Source organism: Carcharhinus amblyrhynchos, chromosome 8 (assembly GCF_965287045.1).
Source record: "Carcharhinus amblyrhynchos chromosome 8, sCarAmb.v2.hapA, whole genome shotgun sequence".
Taxonomy (NCBI): Eukaryota; Metazoa; Chordata; class Chondrichthyes; order Carcharhiniformes; family Carcharhinidae; genus Carcharhinus; species Carcharhinus amblyrhynchos.
Genome location: NC_137331.1, coordinates 63,591,345 through 63,612,196, shown reverse-complemented (window position 1 = coordinate 63,612,196; position 20,852 = coordinate 63,591,345). Strand labels below are relative to the sequence as shown.

Here is a 20,852-nt window from a genome sequence, read left to right as displayed (position 1 = left end):
AAGAGACTTGAACATATAACTTCTTCTCTGTCTAAAGGCAGACCCTTCCTGCAGCACCACAGCCTCCACCACAAGTAGTGTAAGAAAGAAGGTCCCAAATCCACTCTGATCAGAAGAGGGATTGAATGCCATGATGCTAACACCAACCTGATCTATTAGCCAACCAGCCAACTGATCCACCCAGCCCCCTAAAAAGTCTGAGCTTCTGTGGCAACATACATATGGGTAATGATGCTAGAGGCTGCAATTTCTTCAATTGCAGGCTAACCTGGAATCTGTTCCGCTCTTACCACCTGCCATTGGCATATGTTGGATGGATTTACAGGTTGATACATAATCTGTTTTGGCTGCATTATGAATGCATCTTCCTTGACCATCAAGTCCTGGGGAGGAATTTGAACCTGGAACTTCTGGTTTCAGGACAATACCAATTGAACCATGAGATGTCCTACATTATCTGGGCTGATATTTCAGTGGAGTATTGAAGGATGGTTGTTCTATCAATTATCTATCCTTCCAATGCTTCATTAAACTGAGACCCTTTCTGTCCTCTCAACAATGAACATCAAAGATTGCATGACTCAGGTTAAAGAAGAGGAGAGCACTCCTGGTGCCCTGCACAACTGTCATCGCTCAGCCAACACCGCCAAATTAAATTGATTAGTCATTAAGCACAACTTTAGGTCGTGAATTTAGGTCATGGATGTAGCCCAATCATCATGCAAACCAGTCTTGCATCCATTGACTCTGCCTACACTTCCCGCTGCCTCGGCAAAGCAGCCAACAAAATTAAGGACTCCACACACCCCGGACATTCTCTCTTCCATCGGGAAAAAGATACAATAGTCTGAGGTCACGTACCAACCAACTCAAGTTCAACTTCTTTCCTGCTGCTGTCAGACTTTTGAATGGACTTACCTTGCATTAAGCTGATCTTTTTCTACACTCTAGCTATGACCATAACACTACATTCTGCCCTCTTTCATTTCCTTCTCTATGAACAGTATGCTTTGTCTATATAGCGCGCAAGAAACAATACTTTTCACTGTATGTTAATACATGTGATAATAATAAATCAAATCAAATCAAATCAACGCTGTTTGTGTGACCCTACTATACCCAGAATGCATCGTTTCTCAATATTACAACAGTAACTACTTAAAAAATGTACCTTCTTGGTTGTGACATCAATTGGAAAGCCCTGAAGATGTGAATGCAAAATATAAATGCAGGTTCTTTCTTTTTATTTAAATAAATCCATAAGACATAGGAGCAGAAGTAGGCCATTTGGCCCATCAAGTCTGCTCCACCATTCAATGAGATCATGGTTGATCTGATACGATAATCCTCAATTCCACTTTCCTGCCTTATCCTCATAACACTTAATTTCCTTACTGATGAAAAATATGTCTATCTCAGCCTTGAACATACTTAACGACCCAGCCTCTACAGCCCTCTGTGGTAAAGAATTCAAAAGATTCATTACCCTCTGAGAGAAGAAATTCCTCCTAATCTCTGTCTTAAATGGGTGACTCCTTACTCTGTGGTAATGCCCTCTGGTCCTAAACTCACCACAAGGGAAATCAACCTCTCAGTATCTACCCTGTCAAGACACCTGAGAATCCTATACGTATCAAAAAAGTCACTTCTCATTCTTCTAAACCCCAAAAAGTACCGGCCCAATTCACTCAACTTCTCCTCATCAGAAAATCTCTCCATATGTGGGATCAATCTAGTGAACTTTCTCTGGACTGCCTCCAATGCCATTATATTGTTGCTTAGGTAAAGGGACAAAATCCTTCACAGTATTCCAGGTACAGTGTTACCCATGCCTTGTATAGTTTGAGCAAGACATTCTTATTTTTATATTCCATTCCTTTTGAAGTAAAGCCAATATTTCATTTGCTTTCCCAATTACCTGCTGAATTTGTATGCTAGCTTTTTGTGATTTATGGGTAAGAGTCCAAATCACTCTCATGCTGCTGTTCCAAATTATGTTCATGAGCCAAGTTCAGAATTATTGAATAGGGTCAACTACAATTATACTGCATTTCTAGCATGTTAGAAAGCTCACTGACACTCATAAAAATATATGGACATAAGAAATACCTATTGAAATACATACATATATAACCATTTCTAGACTGCATTGACAGATGACATTGCCTTTAGATTCTTTTTGCTACATTTACTTACTTCTCAAATAGTTCCATGAAAGAAAGATGTTATGTATTCCTTGAGAATGGAGAAAAGAATTTGCATTTATATAATCCCTTTCACTGTTCCTCAGAACATTCCAAAATGCTGCACAGATTAGAAATTATTTGCCAAAGTGCAATCACCATTCTGTAGGCAAATATGGAAGGCAATTTTCACACAGCAAGGTTCACAAACAGCATAGAATCATAGAATCCCTACAATGCAGAAGAAGGCCATTCAGCCCATCAAGTCTGCACCAACAACAATCCCACCTAGGCCATATTCCCATAACCCCACATATTTACCCTGATAATCCCTCTAACCTACGCATCCCAGGAGACAAAGGGATAATTTAGCATGGCCAATACACCTAACCTATACCTCTTTGTATGGTGGGAGGAATCCAGAACACCTGGAGTAAAGCCTCACAGACACGGGGAGAACATGCAAACTCCACACAGACATTGATCCAAGCCAGGTATTGGCCCTAAGTCCCTGGAGCTGTGAGGCAGCAGTGCTAACCATTGTGCCACTGTACCACCCTATGTGATGAATGACCCCTTAATCTATTTGAGTGTTGAGCTTAACATCTCAACCAAAAGGCAGAATCTCTGATAATGCAGTACTCTGCCATTGCTGTATCTAACATGTCAGTAATTATGCTCCATACAAACCTCCTCCCACCCTGCTTAAATCCAACTCCTATATCCGTGGATTTCTTTCTCCAAACCTCCCTTTAGATGCACTACTCTAGTCACCTCAGCCAATTCCTGGAGCAGCAAGTTCCACACACTAATTATTCTCTGAGTAAAGAAGATTTTCCTGATTTTCCTGTTAAATCCATTGGTGATAATTTTATATTTATTGCCCCAATTCTGATTCCCAGCCCTCCCCATAAGTTTGCTAAATCCATCCAATCAAACCCTTTCACAATCTCAAATACCTCCGTCAGGACACCTCTTTTGAGTCTGAGATCATGAGATCATGATAATCATCCTGTGATTTTTTATAACTGAAGCATATTCGAAGGGCTATTTGGCAATGGCAGCATGTAACTCAACCATTTAAATATGATGATTCAGATCTGCTAACAGTCAAGAGTGACAGTAGAGGTGTGAGAACATACATGATTCATTAACTAAGCTCAAATATATCTGGGCTAGGGAAAAATAATCCACCAAGCTTCCCAGTCTTATTACCCAATTGCGACTACTGAAGTATCCATATGTATTTGGATTTTAGGTGCGAGCAGGATCAGACTTAGCTGTGATTTTTAGCATGTTAAGAAGTCCACTGATACATGTAAGAAAGCAAGAACAAAGAAAGAAAGAACTACAGTACAGAACAGGTTCAAGCCCTTCAACCCATCAAGTCTGTGCCAACATAGATGCCTCTCTAACCTAATGTTTTCTTGACTCTAATATATAAGAATATAAGAAATAGGAGAGTAGTCTATATGGCCCTTTGCAACTAGTCAACCAAACTCAATTTCACATCCTACCCACATCCCCTGACTGATTTTTCACTGTCCTCTGGAGTTGAGAATTCTAGAGATTCACAAATGAAGAATGAAAAAATTTTAGCCAACCGCTGATCCTGACTGCCCAAATTTTCCAACCCTTCCCACTAGCGGGATCTTCCTGTCCCACTGAAGGTGAGCCGCTGCAGTGGGTTCCCTAGTGGCAGTGCAGGCAAGCCACACAAAATGCCATAGGCATTGGCAGGACTGGAAGATCTCACTAGCGGCCAATCGTGAGCCATCTCTGCTGCTGGAAAACCCGCACAGGGGGCTGGAAAATCTTGCCCATTGTCTAGATTCACATATAGAGAATTGGTACTTGAGAAACATCCCCCACAGAGCAATCAACGTTTTCTTAGGAGGATGAATGAAGAAAAAGCTGTCAAAACAGCACAATTGCACTTTTTAAAGATGCATTTAAGAATATTTACCAAATTATGCAAGGTTTTTAATTGTTTTCATTTTCTATCACTCCCTTGCAACTTTCTGCTCATCAAGACAAATTTTGATGCCTCCTCTTGTATCCATTCTTCACTTGCCAAACTTATTTCTTATTTATCTGTCTCTTCATTCCTGTTCATATGTGCCAGTTGCATATGTTCCCATTCTCATGACGTCTGGTCTCCTGCCTTGCCAGGTTCCCTACATATGAACTAATTTCTTCATAGTGCCGAGACTCCCTGCTGCTTGATAATCCACGATGTGATATGGTCTTGTTTATTTTTGCACCTGATTCTGTCATTTTGCATACTTCATGGCTTTCCTTACATATTGAATAATCAAGTGCAGCTTAGTGGAATACAAACATTTAAACATTGTAAATAGTGAATGAAGCTCATATCTAATTAAAATATAAATTAATGTTATTTATTTAATGAGAATGAAAAACAATAGTAGTTACTTGTCTGATTGCTGTTACATTTACTGTAAACTGTGTCCTATTTTAAATCATTAAGGGCCAATTTCCTTTGTTCCTGCTGACAATGATGAGCCTGATTCACTCGTGATGCAGATAGAGGAACAGTAGGTTTGTACCTTATTGTTCCCTTTCCATTTGCACAGAGAATTACAGACAGTGCCCCTGAAATTCCCTGATATTCATATGACCCTTGTGTGAAGCTTTTGCAGAAATACAAATTTAGAAGTTACCCTCATGGTACGCACAGGATGATTGGCTGTGTTGGAGTTGCCAATCTCTGCTACCACATATCATATCCATAACATAATAACAAAGCAGAACTCTGTGACTGGAATCTCGTGGACTCAGTGCCCACCCTAATTGTGGGATCATTTTCAAGTCGTGAATCCAATTTCCTCATGGGCGACTTTGCCAGGGTTTCCCTCGCAAAGCCACAACATTAGTATCCTACTTCAAGCCTTCCTCCCCAATTAAGGAGGGCAGGTGGAATGATATGTTCATTTTGCCAAAGGAATGATTTCTACTTAAAGGCGCACAAAGCCTTTGTTTTTTCCTTGAGGTTTCAGTAACTATAGGAACGGAGAAGGGTCACTGGAAGGCTGTCCTTCAGGCCTCACATTCTTACCTAGAGGTGTTGATGCAGGATCTGAGAGTCTTCTGTAAGGTGAACTCTGTCAATAATGAGAGGGGGAGCACAACTTCTCCAAGTAGAAAGGCATGGATGGAAGTGCCCGAGAATGTCATCAGCAGAAATATGGTCCCTCCAACAGTGCACCAAGAAGATCCAGGACTTCAGGAGGACAGGAGAGGTGAGTAGCTAAACGCTTTCAGGTGCCAAGCCCCACATGCTGGCTTTTCCTGCATTCTCCTGCACAGCACTCCTCAATACACCTTGTAGCTCATTCCTCTCCTTTCAGCCACCTTACATCCCCTTTTGAACAACCGACGCTCATACTCACTCTCGTTCTATTGCCCCCTCACATCTATGCTTCACTGTGACTTGCAAATGGTGCTCTTATCTTGTCACAAGCCATTAGGAACATTCACACCTCCTTGCTTTCTTTCATTTGCAGGAGAAGGGAGCACCTTACTTGTCAAAAGTCAGAGATCCAGGTGGGAAGAGTGTGGGTTACTTCACCAGTAACAAGCACCTTATTGGCCACTGACAATACATGCCCTCTTGGTCCACTGGTTGCCAGAATCCTGAGTTGCTTGAACCTTTTCTTGTAGGTGTTCTGCCTGTTGCTGTGCCTAGCACTGGGCTGCTCTCTGCCTGGTCCTTGGCAGCTGCACCAGAGCTAGCAGAAGCAATGGTGCATTTGATCTATCTTGTCTGCCTGTGGTAAACTGTGAAGGAAAGGCAGGCAACACTCTAGTCATCATAGTCTTTGAGATCCCCCACTTCTTGTCCTGCGCATCAGTCACATCCTAATCTCCACCCACTCCACCGTGGTCAACTCCATCCTTAAGGTTCACTGCAGAGAAATCCTCTTGTTTTGACACAGCTATATCCTTGGAGATTCACATAGTGAGCCTGCAACTGGAAGCCATCACCCTGCAACTTCGCTCAATCACCATTAACCTCCCCATCATCCTCCATCATCTGTCTTTCATCACTGACCTCCCCTCAGTAACCATTGACACACAGAACTTGAACATTGCTCTTTCCTATATAACCCTGATCACTCCACAATATGTTTCCACCTTTTGATTTGACCTTCCTTTTTTATAGTCCAGCTATCTCGTGTTTCCCACAAGACTTTGTAGAGTTGCCACCTCTCTCCCTCCCTCATTCAGCCATATTCCATTCCCCATTGACTGCTGCCACCCCAATCTCAATCATGAACCCCTGAATCTGGCTATGTCAGGGGTTCTATTTGTAGACACGCAGGGTAGAATAGGTGTAGGGTGATGCGGCGGCGCGGGCTTGTTGGGCCGAAGGGCCTGTTTCCCGTGCTGGGTTGTTCTTTGTTCTTTGTTCATCAATGGCTCTTCTCCAGGAGTTGAACGTAGCCCTATTGGGAGAAGAAGGCAGCTTCTATGCATTCTGAATCTACCAGGAAGATTGCTGCACCTACTCACACCACATTAAAGCTGTCATGAATCTGAAGGCACATATCTCTCATTGATTACTTAATTTGCATAAATTTCACTTAATTCTGGTGATATTGCTTTTTAATGAGCATACATGACATGCAAATGTATTATAAAGAGGTACCTGACACTTGCCTCGACCAGCTGTCAATCCACCACCAACATAACATTGTAGTCTCGTCCTGCCATCGGAAAGCTGACCTTTGACTTCCTGCACAATTACGTGCCCCCAACTACTGAGGCCATAACACGATTCCACCTATTACTTCTGTATGTGATGCAAGTGCCTTTTACTTTGTTTAAATTGAAAACGAAATTTACGAAGAGGAGCTGATCTTATGAGCAAATGCTTTTTTTTGCAGGAAATCTTTCCTACCTAGTGCATATATCAAGAGGTTGCAGATGTATTGTCCACAATTTTCCTTCCATTAATTTTAATAATTGGAAAACTGTCAAGAGTGCAATTATATACATTTGACTGCAAGGATTTCTTCATACAGGTTCAGTGGGTAAGGGAAATACTCATTAATTATTCTTTAAACTGTAAGAAGGTTTTGAGTAGCTATTCTTTCCAGACTTACCATCCCATCAACTTATTAGAATTATGAGCTGTCCAGTTCCATCCAAATCCCCAGATGCCATAGTCTGAGTGTATACATTGTGCTGGAATCTCAAAATGCATCAATACTTTGCTCTCAGTGCAAAATCTTGAAGCCCAGTCTTTTCCAGACTGTAAGAATAATCATGCAGTGGCTTTTCCAAGTTATTTTAAAACAAGCTGGAACGTAAACCCTGGAACATATTTGAGGTGAGCTTTGATAGAAAACTATTTTTCAGAAATCTCCTTTTTACTTCAGAGACTCTTACTGTTACAGACAGACTGAAAGAGAGAAAGAGAGCCTGTGATTTTTTTTATGCTGCGGATTCAAAAATAGCCATTGTTCATGTAAATATTTATTTATCCAGATACAATAAAGTAAGAACTAATTATTTATTTTTCCAAAGGTTTCAAGACAAGATGTGGCATGAATCTTAGGATATTTCTAGGTGAAGATTTGACAGGAAAACTGGCATGGAAACTGGAATGCGCTGCCGCAAAAAGGTAAGTATAAACACTTTTATTAATGTAAACGTTGAGCAGAAGTGATCATCCTGGCTTCAGATTAAAACTACATGCCAGCCACTGCCCTGTACCCTTCCTCCCCTACCTAGCAACTCACTATGTTTCCCATGCTGGCATCAAATTTGGCCTCTTTAGGATAAGTGTGCCGCCTCTGTGACATAATTATTACCCCCAGCAAGTTGGTCATATTCTGAAAGCACAAAAGGACTAAGTCCACATGGTCACCTTGTACATCAATTCTGGCATGTCAAACGTTGCAGTTACTCGTTCAGGCTTTATATTCTGCAGCAGCTTAGACTTCCTGGAGAGTTGCTGGAGTATGTCAAGCAATATCATCTCAAAACAGCAAAGGTATTATTAAAGGCAAGAATAAACTTGCAAGCTTGAAATTCCTTGAAAGTGATATATTTCCATCCAAAACTAGGGTCCTTAATCTAAACAAAGGAAACCACAAAGGTACAAGGGCCAAGTTGACTGTGGTAGATTGGAGAACTACATTAAAATGTATGACAGTAGACAGGCAATGGCTAGCATTTACAGATTGTCTGGCACCACAAAACTCAATGGCCATTTGTGCTGCTTGCTGGCTATGCTGCCAGGGAACCCACTGACCAATGGCAACCCGCCTCCACTGCCAGAAGACCCACCACGGGGATGCAGGAGGGGTTGTCAATGTTTGCAATAAAACTAAATTCCTTTAAGATAAAAAAAATCCAGTAGTAAAAGTGATCCAGACATGACGAACAAGTTAAGGATTCTATCAGATAAAGGAAAAGGCTGATAATTTGCCAAAAAGAAGGTAAACCTAACGATGGGAGAATCTTAACATTCAACAAAACAGAACAAAGAAATTGATAAAGAAAGAGAAAATAAAACTTGCAGTTAAAGTAGTGAGGAACATAAGAACTGTAAAATCGCCTATAAGTATATAAAAAGCAAAAGGTTAGTGCAGACAAATGTGAAAGCATTATGGATGGAGAATGAAGAATTTATAACTGGTGATAAGGAAGTGGCAGGGAAACTAAACAAATACTTTGGGCAGGATTTTCCAGTCCTTCCCCCAGCAGGATCTTCCAGTCCCACCAAAGGTGGCCCTTGCAGCAGGTTCCTGGTGGCGGGACGGGTGAGCCAAACAAAATGTTATGAATACTGCTGGGACCAGAAGATCCTGCAAAAACAGTTGCAAGGAGATTAGAGAAAATTGCACATTGCGATTGTCTTCATAGATGAAGATACAAATAAACCTCCCTGAAATAACAAAAAACTAAAGGTCCAGTGAGATTGAGAATTTGAAAGAAATTTGTATTAGCGAAAAAATAAGGCTAGAGAAATTAATGAGACCGAAAGTCAATAAATTCCCTGGACCTGATGATCCACATGCCAAAGTGTTGAAAGAGGCACCTGTAGAGAAAGTGGATACATTGATGGTCATCTTTCAAAATTCTTAGACATGATTCTCCCAGCCTACTCCACTGCTCTAGCAGTACAGCGGGTCAGGAGACACCAGCGGAGGCTGTATAGCGGTCATCCAACTGGGCGCTACAGCCTCCGTCTGTCAACGGCTGCTGGATTTCCGGCATCATCAACTCCTTGCCAGAAATCGGCGCGGAGCTGAATGGATTATTTAAATCGCAATTTCCATCTCATTAGTGGGCCTGAGTCTGAAGTCTCCCCAAGGGGCAAATTAGCAATGTCCAACGGCCACCTTGGCACTGCCCACTGGGCATTGGCAGTGCCAAGGGGGTGGGGCCAGAGGGAGCAGGGCCTCCTGAGGGGAAGATTGGTGAGGGTGGGGGGGCTCCACTGCCACTCTGCACTTTAGATCAACGACAAAGGGAAGGAGGCCAGTGATCGGGACTGGCCTTTGGAGTGCAGTCAATCTGCCGGGGAGGGGTCAGGCCTGGGGGGGGGGGGGTGGTTGGCATGGTTGGGGGGAGGAAATCAGGAGATTGGGACCCCAGGGGGTAGAGATTGTGGTGGGCTGGGGGGATTGAGGTTGGCCTGGAGAGGAGGCTAGCGATCGGGTGGTGAAGGTTGTTTGGATATCAGATTGAAAAGCAATGTTTCTATGTTTTTCTCTCTCTGGTATTATAAATTCTGCTGGCTAAGTGAAAGCAAGTATTCTTGCCTTCCTGGAGTGAAAATTGTGCTGTTGGTGGTTTGCTAGCTGGTAACTAAAGTCTCTCGCTCTCTGCCTGGTGTTTTGGAAAGCTGTTCTGACTTCAAGCTTGTTTGTATGTGCATCAAGAGAACTGCAGCATACAACCAAAGGACTAAATTCCATCACGTGAGCATTCATATTTTCTGTGCTAAGCCTGTGGCAAAGTTGTTGTCCATGGGATTTATTTGGTTAGAATGATATTTAGCTGTTAATGTTCATACAATATCATGGCTTTTTTTCTCTCTTGTTTGCAATTGGTTAACATTATTACTAATTTTATTCCTAAATAAACTTTGATTGCTAAAAGCTCCCTATTGGGTTATTTGAATCATACCTGAAGTGAAACATCTCATGCTTACGCTAGCCAAATTCAAATTGCAAAACCTATGATCCAGACAGACTTCATAAAACACATTGGAGTTTCTGACCTGAATTATAACACTTCAATGCCTAAAGTTGCAGGGGGAAGTGGCGGGGCAGAAATGGGGCTGTATGAATGTTCTTGATAATCCCAGATGGCTTGCTGTGCTATCAAACCAAAGCTACTTTGAAGGCCTACTCCCTCTGAGTCACTGTGTTCTGTCATAATAGTGTGTAGCTGTGAGGATTCTGCTCAATTCCATGGCAGGGCCCTGAGAGATGGGTAGGATAAGTGGAAGAGCAAACATTTGTGGCAAATGTGATGTGTATCAGTCAGCCTTGAGGCATTATATTAACCTTAGTCAATAAGGATATTGTGAGCAGCTGATGGTGCCAAGATGGTGCCAAGATGGAAAAGATTGAGTATGTGGATATTAAGGAGGAGGATGTGTTAGAACTTTTGAATTCTATCAAGATAGATAAGTCGCCGGGACCAGATGGGATGTACCCCAGGATACTGTGGGAGGCGAGGGAAGTGATTGCAGAGCCCCTGGCGATGATCTTTGCGTCGTCAATGGAGACGGGAGAGGTTCCGGAAGATTGGAGGATTGCGGATGTAGTTCCTATTTTCAAGAAAGGGAACAGAGATAGCCCAGGAAATTACCGACCGGTGAGTCTGACCTCAGTGGTTGGTAAGCTGATGGAGAGGCTTCTGAGGGACAAGATTTACGAGCGTTTGGAGAGGTTTGACATGATCAGAAATAGTCAGCATGGTTTTGTCAAGGGCAGGTCGTGCCTTACGAGCCTAGTTGAGTTCTTCGAAAATGAGACTGAACACATTGACGAAGGAAGTGCAGTGGACGTGGTGTACATGGACTTCAGCAAGGTGTTTGATAAGGTCCCCCATGCAAGACTTCTTGAGAAGGTGAGAGGGCATGGGATCCAAGGGCCTTTGGCCTTGTGGATCCAGAACTGGCTTGCCTGCAGAAGGCAAAGAGTGGTTGCGGATGGGTCTTTTTCGGCATGGAGGTCAGTCACCAGTGGAGTGCCCCAGGGATCTGTTCTAGGACCCTTGCTGTTTGTCATTTTCATAAATGACCTAGATGAGGAAGTGGAGGGATGGGTAAGTAAGTTCACTGATGACACGAAGGTCGGTGGTGTTGTGGATGGTCTGGAAGGATGTCAAAAGTTGCAGCAGGACATAAATAGGATGCAGGACTGGGCAGAGAAGTGGCAGATGGACTTCAACGCGGATAAATGTGTAGTCGTCCATTTTGGCAGAACCAATGGGATGAACGAGTACACTATCAAGGGCAGGAGTCTTAGTAGTGTTGAAAAGAAGAAGGATCTTGGGGTCCGGGTCCACAGGACTCTTAAATCAGCCTCGCAGGTGGAGGATGTGGTCAAGAAGGCGTAAGGTGTACTGGCCTTCATTAATCGAGGGATTGAGTTTAGGAATCGGAAGGTAATGCTGCAACTTTATAAGACCCTTGTCAGACCTCATTTGGAGTACTGTGCACAGTTCTGGTCGCCTCACTATAGGAAGGATGTAGAAGCTATTGAAAGGGTACAGAGGAGATTTACAAGGATGTTGCCTGGACTGGGAGGCATGCCTTATGAAGTTAGGTTGAGGGAGCTGGGACTCTTTTCCCTGGAGAGACGAAGGTTGAGAGGCGACCTGATAGAGGTTTATAAAATGTTGAGAGGAATAGATAGGGTGGATTCTCAGAGGCTATTTCCCCGGGTTGAAATGGTCGCTATGAGAGGACACAGATTGAAGGTGCGGGGAGGCAAGTACAGAAGTGATGTTAGGGGTAAGTTTTTCACTCAGAGGGTGGTGAGTCAATGGAATCGGCTGCCGTCAGTGGTGGTGGAGGCGAACTCGCTGGGGTCTTTTAAAAGACTTCTGGATGAGTATATGGAATTTAATGGGATTGGGGGTTATAGATAGGTCTATAGATTGGTAGGTGTTGATGTGATCGGCGCAACTCGTGGGCCGAAGGGCCTGTTTGTGCTGTAGTGTTCTATGTTCTATGTTCTATCTCCATGGCTGTGTTTGTGAAGCTTTTCCAGCCTTCACTTTGTGGATTGTGCTCATTACAATGTGAATGGGCAGCAGTTATTTTTTTCCTCTGGAAAGCCCATGATGGGCCATTCCGTCTGGTGTCAGGCAACCAGTTGGACAACTTTTACTGCTGGTGCCCACTTGACTGTTTATTGATAATTCCCCTGAGCAACTGCAACACTTGCATCCACTTCCTACCCCATGCCAGGAACACTTTATCGCCCTCTTAAATCCAACCCATTCACATAATGCACACTGGACCCACCTTTACAACTGCACACATTCAGGGTTTTGTGGCCCACTCCAATCCATCCCACCTCCACCACTACTCAGGGTGAAAATTCAGCCATCTGGGGAAGTTTCTCCTGAGTTGGGTTTGAGGAATCGGGAAATTGATTTTGTGCACAAGACCTGGGAGCAAACATTCAGGCCAGAGTTAATGGCCTGGATTGATAGTCAGTTTGGACACCAAATTCTCTGACCTCACTGCAGCAGGAGTGTGGTGTGAACAGCTGGTAAGATCCCGACCAACATGTTTGGCTCACTTATAATATTCTTCCCATCATGCAAATGGTTGTCACCGTACCAACTTCCACAATCCTAAAAAGAAAAGTAGTTGAAATATATAACAAGCCTCCTAACATTTGGAAATATTAAAAATAGATGAGTTCATAAGCATACAATTTGAAACCCAAAGCCTCAGCCTCTATTTTTTCTTGCCCAATGCAAATAGATACATTGTGTATTTCCAGAATTGTCTATTTTTACTTGAGATTTTGAGAATTTATTGTCTTTTCTTCTTTTGATTCCGTAATGAGTATTTGGCTTATATTTTTGGCAAATATGGCCAATGGAAAAGAAAAAATATAAATTAATGATAGCTACTTGATAGAATGCAATAGCTACCCAACTATTATTCTTAAAACTTTCTTTACTTGTATCTTCCAGTGCTAAATATTTTAACAGAATGAAAAAAACTAGACAGAAACCTGAAGGCCAGGTTTCACAGTACAGAAAACTAGCAAGGCTGAGTTGGGAAAGGAAAAATATAATGCTTGGCACCTTTTCAGAGAGTGGGTGGGAGGAGGCCCCCAAGGCAGTAACCACCACCTAGAGGATCAGGTGAATCCAATTCCATCCAGTTCATAGTGCTCCATGTACCTGGGAGTCACAAAGGTAGTGAACCGTTCAGCTGCTCGGAGCAGGCCTCTGTGGAGATGGAAAGGAGAGTGAAAAAAACAAGTAGTATCATCGCAGGAAAACCATAGGTTCACTGATTTGTGAGAAACTGCTGTTCGGGATTGTCTTTAAATTTCTGTAAATTGGAAGGGTGAATTATTTTTAAAGAAGTAGTTATATTTGGATTTAGATGAGAAACGCCAAGAATAAGATGTGTAGGTTAGGTTAATTGGACATGCTAAATTGCCCCTTATTAAATTGTCCTGGGATACATAGGTTAAAGGGATTAGTGGGTGAATATGTGGGGTTATGGGGATGGGGCATGGCTGGGAGTGTGGTAGGTGCAGGCTCGATGGGCTGAATGGCCTTTTTCTGCACTGTAGGCTTTCCATGATTTCTATGATTTCCATGAAAGGAAATCAGAGCCAGTATAACAAAGTCACATAAGTAATCCAAAGTAAAATAAAGTTAACATAAGGGAAGTAAAGTTAGGACATGGCAAGACAGCCCTGTAAAGTGGAATGCATGTCCTGTAATATGTGGGAAGTCATGGACATTACTATATCATACATGACCATATGCATAGGAAGTGCTGTCAATTGCAGAAACTTGAGCTCTGGATTTAGAGTGGTGGCTGGAATGACTGGCACTTCCATGAGGTTGAGTGCTACATAGACAGCACATTCAGGGGGGTGGTCACACTGCAGCTTAGAAGCCTGGAAAAACATAGGGTGTGTGTAGTTACCACACAGTTCAAGAGAACCCGGCAGATGGTTAAGGAGTCCCCAGGGCTCCATGCATAATTAGTTTTCTGTATTGGAAGTTGAGAGTGAGGTTGCTGGTTCCTCTGTGGACTGCAGTCAGATTTGTGGCACCACTATTGGCTCATCTGTACAGAAGGGGAGAAAGAAGAAAGAAAAAATAATAGTGATTGGGATAGGAGATTCATTTGCTAGGGAATAGACAGGCATTTATGGGGTTATAGATATGACTCCAAAATGGCATGTTGTCTCCCTGGTGTCAGGGTTAAGGATGTCACCGACTAGCTGCAGGGCATTCTGCAGAGGAAGGGTGAACAGCCTGAGGCCATGTTACCAATGACCTAAGTAGGAAGAGGGAGGTGGTCCTCCAATCAGAATTTAGGGAGCTAGATAGAAAATTAGCTAGCAGGACTCTAAATGTAGGAATGTCTGGATAACTTCCTGTGCCACGTGCAAAGGAGCCCAGAATTAGTAGGATAGGGAGAACCGACTTCAACAGGGCAAGAGTAGAGCTGCACTAGGTTGACCGGAACAAAAAGTTGGCAGGAATAACTGTAGCTGAAAAATGGGCTACGTTCAAATAAAGAAAGGTCCATTCACAGTCGAGGTATATTCCCTCAAAGGAAAAGGCTGGGGTAAACAAACCCAGAGCTCCCTGGACAAAAAGTGACATAGAAATTAAGATAAAAAAAATGGTGTGCTTACGACAGATATCAGATAAATAGTAAAGGGGTGGTAAAGGGGGGAATTGGGCTGATTAGGCACCTAAAGGGAAGTTGCACATGCCTGGGGCATTAAGACAATACTTGCTTCGGAGGTGAGGTTGGGTGGATTTTGCAATGGTCTACCACTATGCAAAATATTTTCTTGGTAGTCAAACAAATCAATACCAAGGTATTCGTAAGGTCTGGATGGGAATGTGGAGGGCTGGAGGGACTCTTTCTGTTTCTACCTGTGGATGGCACAGCTAGAGATTAGCTTGTGTGAATTCCCTGGCCACCATACAGACTGCTATCCCCACTCCAAGGTAATTGTAAATTTCAAAACTTGATTATACCAAGCTGCCCTTAATAGATCTTCTGGTGGCTGTCAAGGTGGAGAGCTGGTGATTTTTCACTTGCATCATGTGCCAGGAAGTTATGATGCTGAAGTGGTGCCACTCTTTGAAATATTGCCTCAAATCAGAATTGCCTTGGATGTGCTGTATCCATCTGCTGGACAGTACATATAAATCTGGATACACTCTTCATTTTGTCCTTGGGCCATATGATATTCATGCAACTTCTACCCTATTGCTACCACGTATTTGATAGTCAAGGTTGTAAAGACTTCAACTTTTGCTATGAAGACTTTATCTTCCTGTATTGGGTAGATGTTGGGCACCTGGACAATGTATCAGCCACAGTCTGATATTACCTTCTATGTACTCAGTAGTAGTGTTGTATCGCATGAGTCAAAGTTGGAATCGCTAAATCCTAGGTAGCATCTTTGCAATATCCTTTGTGTTCAAAATTGTTACTAAAGGTTTGTGATCACTCTTGATCTTAAACTACAGAAAGCAGGAAAATAACTCAATTTAGCAAGTAATGTGTTATTTTGTCAAGTTAATGCATCTTTTTTACTTAAGTTCTCCTGGGGTTTCAGACTAGATTGACCAAGTCATGTGATATTAGGTTTCTAGGAGGAGCTGGGCTTATAGCAGAAGAAAACAATTTCATTTTAAAAACAGTGTTTTTGCTGTAGAGGACTGGTTAAAGATAATAGCCTACAAGCAACTCTGTCTCTTTGAGAAATCTCTCTGGAAGTTCCAAAGCTGTTAATCCAAGTCAGAGCAAGTATATTTGGATTTGCTAACTATATTTTTAAAGTAAGGTTTAAATCTATATGGGAATTATTGCTTAATTGGAACTGAATAATAATAAGTTAGAAGTTAAGTGTTGTTTCTTTTCATGTTTAAAGATTGTTCAACAGTTAAGAGTTAAAATGTTTCATTTTGATAGAGGTACGGTTAAACTGTGTGATGAATAAAGATTGCTTTGATAAAAGGATCCCTAATTTGTCAGTGGAATCAACCCAGAGGCGAAGAATCTTTCCCTCACATTTATGTTAAAGTACAAATATTGCTGAAGTCTAGCCTGGCTTCATAATATACTTTGAGGTTTCTGATCTGGAACCCTAACACAGCGTAGTACTGTTTGTCTCACGTTAATGACCTGGATGTGGTAAATGGGCCTTCTTTTGCCATCACTTTGGACCTGGAAACACACTGTTCCCAGTCTTGGTGCAGATGCAACAGCTGATTCAGTGGGAAGTTCTGGGTCATAGTGCACCAGGACATCTGAAGATGTTAAAGGAGAAAATGCTGGAAAATCTCAGCAGGTCTGGCAGCATCCGAAATGGGAGAAAAGAGCTGACGTTTCGAGTCCGGATGACCTTTTGTCAAAGCTAAACGGCATTGAAAGTGGCAGATATTTATACTGCAGGGTGAGGGAATGAAACAGGGGAAAGGCTGCTAATAGCAGTCCATAGAGAGAGTAAAAGGTGTGAATAGCCAAACGGCAGAGAAGCTGAAATGAGAGGGTAAACTGTGACAGATGAAGATGTGTGCGGGGGTGGGGGGGGGGGCTGCTAGTGGATGGGAGAGAGATAAAATGAAAAAAAGAGATAGCAAAGAGGGAGAAAAGGTAAGGGAAGAGGGGATAAAATAGGGAGAAAGAGTGGGACAATAAAAAAGTAGAGGGTAGAGAACAGTTAAAAATAAAATGAAATGAAAACAAAGGCGTTGAGATGGGCCAGAGCTAACTATCTGAAGTTGTTGAATTCAATGTTGAAACCGGAAGGCTGTTAAGTGACTAGCTGGAAGACGAGGGTCTGTTCCTTCAGTTCACTGGAACATTGCAGTAAGCCAAGGACAGACAAGTGGGCATGGGAGCAGGATCATGTGTTAAAATGGCAAGCAGCCAGAAGATCAGGGTCCTGATTGCGCACAGACTGGAGATGCTCAACAAAGTGATCGCCTAGTCAATGTTTGGTCTCTCTGATGTAGAGAAGATCACATTGGGAGCAGTGAATGCAGTAGACCAAATTGGAAGAGGTACAAGTGAAACACTGCTTAACCTGGAATGAGTGTTTTGGACCTTGGAGATGTTACCGTCATTTGGATTTTTTTGAATGACTGCTGATGAAAGTCCATTCAGCACCATGCCTGATACTGTCGTAATATCTGTCTGAGGGATTCATTTATTTGAACTTAATGAGACAGGAATTTGCCTAGTTAGTTGACCATGCTCAGAAAACCTTTGAGTTCCATTACATTTCTATGTGGCAGGAATATCTCTATGGTCTTTGTTTTCTGTAGGTCTGCAGTAATTCCAGTCACTTGTATAATGTGCCTAGGAACTTTATCATGAGAAAACTCAGGTTTATCATTGACCATCAAGCCAGCCTCATGAAGAATGACCAAAATTTCCTTGACCCAATTGTCATGTTCCTATTTTGTTGACCCTGGATCAAGATGTCATCGATGTGGCAGATATTGCTCTCAATGCCCTGTATTATATTGAACATTGTCATTTGGAATTTTTTAGGTACTGACACAATGTCAAATAGCAGATGATTAAAACAGTGTCCTCCCAAGGGCGCAATAAAAGTAGTTAAGAGTTTGGATACCTGGTTTAATGGCAATTGCCAAAACTTGCTGTTGTTGTCAAGTTTGGTGAAGATGGTGCTTTTTGAGAGTTTGGTCAAGTTCTCATCCACTGATGCCATTGGATGTATTTCTCCTTCAATGGTCTTGCTAAGTTGTGTTACATCAATGCAGATTAGAATGGAGTCATTAATCTTCAAGACTGGTACCATAGCATAGTATCACCACCTCCTTAGAAGTTGCTTTCCTTGTTGTCAATGTCCTGAATTTCTTGAACAGAAGTTTTCTGAAGAGATTTCTCCTTTTCTTTGGTAAACAGAGATTTCCTGGAATGGCAGACTACTTTAAAATGGCCTAGCCTGCCACACCCATGGTACTGCACAGCTCGGATGGACATTCTTACCACTTATACACCTTCTTCCCACAACAACGGAGGCATTAGAACAAAGCAGCTAGAACATTTCAGGGCATTTGCTTGGTTGCTGCATTGCTATACTTTCAGTTTTGCAATGCACAATTTGAACAACTTCATCAGGCTGTTCTTTGAAAATTTCCCTCATATCTCTGACAAGACTTATTGTGTCTCTGCTCTTCAGTCTGTTTGGGCCAACAGCCTGTATAGCTATGCTTAAATGTAAATCTTGCAGAGATTATAAAAGCTCAGAGACATTATCAAGTAAAACGCCAATGCTTATTCTATCTCTAGGCTGGTCATCCTTTAATGTTCCATAATATTTATCTAGGCTGTACAATTCATTGATGAATGAGTCAATCTTTTCACCCTATTTTTAACTGTCTCAATTGAATTTCACCCCCTCAATGACAATATTTTTACAAATGTGGAAGCAGGAGTCAAAAGCTACAATGACATCCTCGTAGGAGGTTGTCTCTTTGTTTACCTATCTGGCTATCATACCATTTGCTATGTTGCCAAAAGTGTATAACAAAATGCACAACTTGATCTTTGTTCTCTTCACTTGCAAGATCCAAGGCATTGCAATAATGGGTAAAATGTCTTTGCCAGTTTTTCCATTGCTCCACTTTTCTGGGACTCTCTATATTTTGAAATTATTTGAGGTTATCTCTTCCCACACTGCTCATTTTGCCAGTCACTAGCCTTATTATTTTATCATCTCTGGTGTGGTTTCTGGGTTGGCCTCCAAGTTCTTCATCCACTGTGCTGCACTGTTGCTGGGCTTCACTTGAGGAGTGTCATGCCATTTTCTACATTTTCTTTGAGGGTGTGGTCAATACTGCCACCATTTGTTATATCTTTTTTCTCGGGAATTGTTAGCTTCCTACTCAAAAAGAGATCTTGCTGGAGGCAATGGTCCTTTGTTGAATACACATTTATTCACATACTATCTATAGAGGTGAAATATTACCAAGGATAACTGGAGCTAATCCTCTCTCTAAGTTGTCTCTCAGTCATCTCTATTCTGTGATTGACACTACTGTGACATGGACCCTTATACACATGCTCAGGAGCTATCATTATAGTTAAACCTTTATTCAACAGCTATCTTTCTGTTGTCAGCAACTTCAGCCGTACACTTGGTTCCCTCATCCAAGTCATTGACACAGCCAAATAGTTGAGGCCCCAGCATTGATCCCTGTGGCACTCCACTCATTACAGTTTGCCAACCAGAACATGACCCATTTATCTTGACTCTGTTTCCTGTCAGTTAGCCAGGCCTCCATCTATTCTATTACCCCAACAAGCTCCTACTGTATGCAGTAATCTGTATCGCGCCTTATCAAAAGTCTTTAGGAAATCCAAATGCACTACAACTACTGGTTCCCCATTATCCAGCCTGCTTGTTAGATCCTCAAAGAACTGTCATAAATTTGTCACACACAATTTTTCTTCAGAAGACCATATTGACTCTGCCTGATTACATTGTGATTTTCTAAATGCCCTGCCATTAATTCCTCAATAATAATTTCTAGCATTTTCCCACTAACAGATGATGGACTAACTGGCTAACTTTTCAACATTTATATTAGTTCAATGGCATGCTAGCTTAAAATATTTTAAAAGATCATTGTTACAGGTAAGTTGTGAAACTGAAAGCTTCTTATTGTGCTAATGAAATTACACTGCAGGGTAATTGTACATTTCAAAACCAATCATTTTATTTGCAGTTTGCTCAATATGACATAAAATGTTGATATTCTTGTTTATTGTAATGGAGAACATGCCTTGTCTATATCAATGTTGGCAAAGTGGAAATAGTTGAGAACTTCAAGTTTCTAGGTATCCAGATCACCAACAACCTGTCCTAGTCCCTCCCTTAACTCGCTATAGTTAAGCGAGTGCATCAACACCTTTACTTTCTCAGGAGGCCAGGGAAATTTGGCATGGCCGCTACAGTTCACGCCAATTTTTACAGATGTAGCATAGAAAGCATCCTTTCCGATGTATCACAGCTTGGTAGAAGGAGCTATGGTTCTTCTCTGACCAAGGCCACATGATACTACAAAGAGTTGTGAACATTGCCCAGTCCATCACGCAAACCAGCCTCGCATTCATTGACTCCATCTACACTTCCTGCTGCCTCGGGAAAGCAGCCAGCATAATCAAGGACCACACACACACCCTGGACTTACTCTGTTCTGCCTTCTTCCATCGGAAAAAGATACAAAAGTCTGAGGTCACGTACCAACTGACTCAAGAACAGCTTCTTTCCTACTGTCATCAAACTTTTGAATGGACTTACCATATATTAAGCTGATCTTTCTCCACACCCTAGCTGTGACTGTAACACTATATTCTGCACTGTCTCCTTTCCTTCTCCCTATTTACTCTATGAATGGTATGTTTTG

General features: G+C 42.1%; 1 protein-coding gene across 1 annotated transcript in view; it reads right to left on the bottom strand.

Moving 5' to 3' along the window:
* tox (thymocyte selection-associated high mobility group box) overlaps window positions 1–7,443 on the bottom strand; it is a 265,357-nt gene extending 257,914 nt beyond the window's left edge. Inside the window, exon 1 of the mRNA XM_080194908.1 lies at window positions 7,313–7,443. Within this exon, the coding sequence (XP_080051034.1) occupies window positions 7,313–7,315 (3 nt within the window). The 5' untranslated portion in view covers window positions 7,316–7,443. The remainder of the gene's footprint in view (window positions 1–7,312) is intronic.
* Between the last annotated feature and the right edge of the window lie 13,409 nt (window positions 7,444–20,852).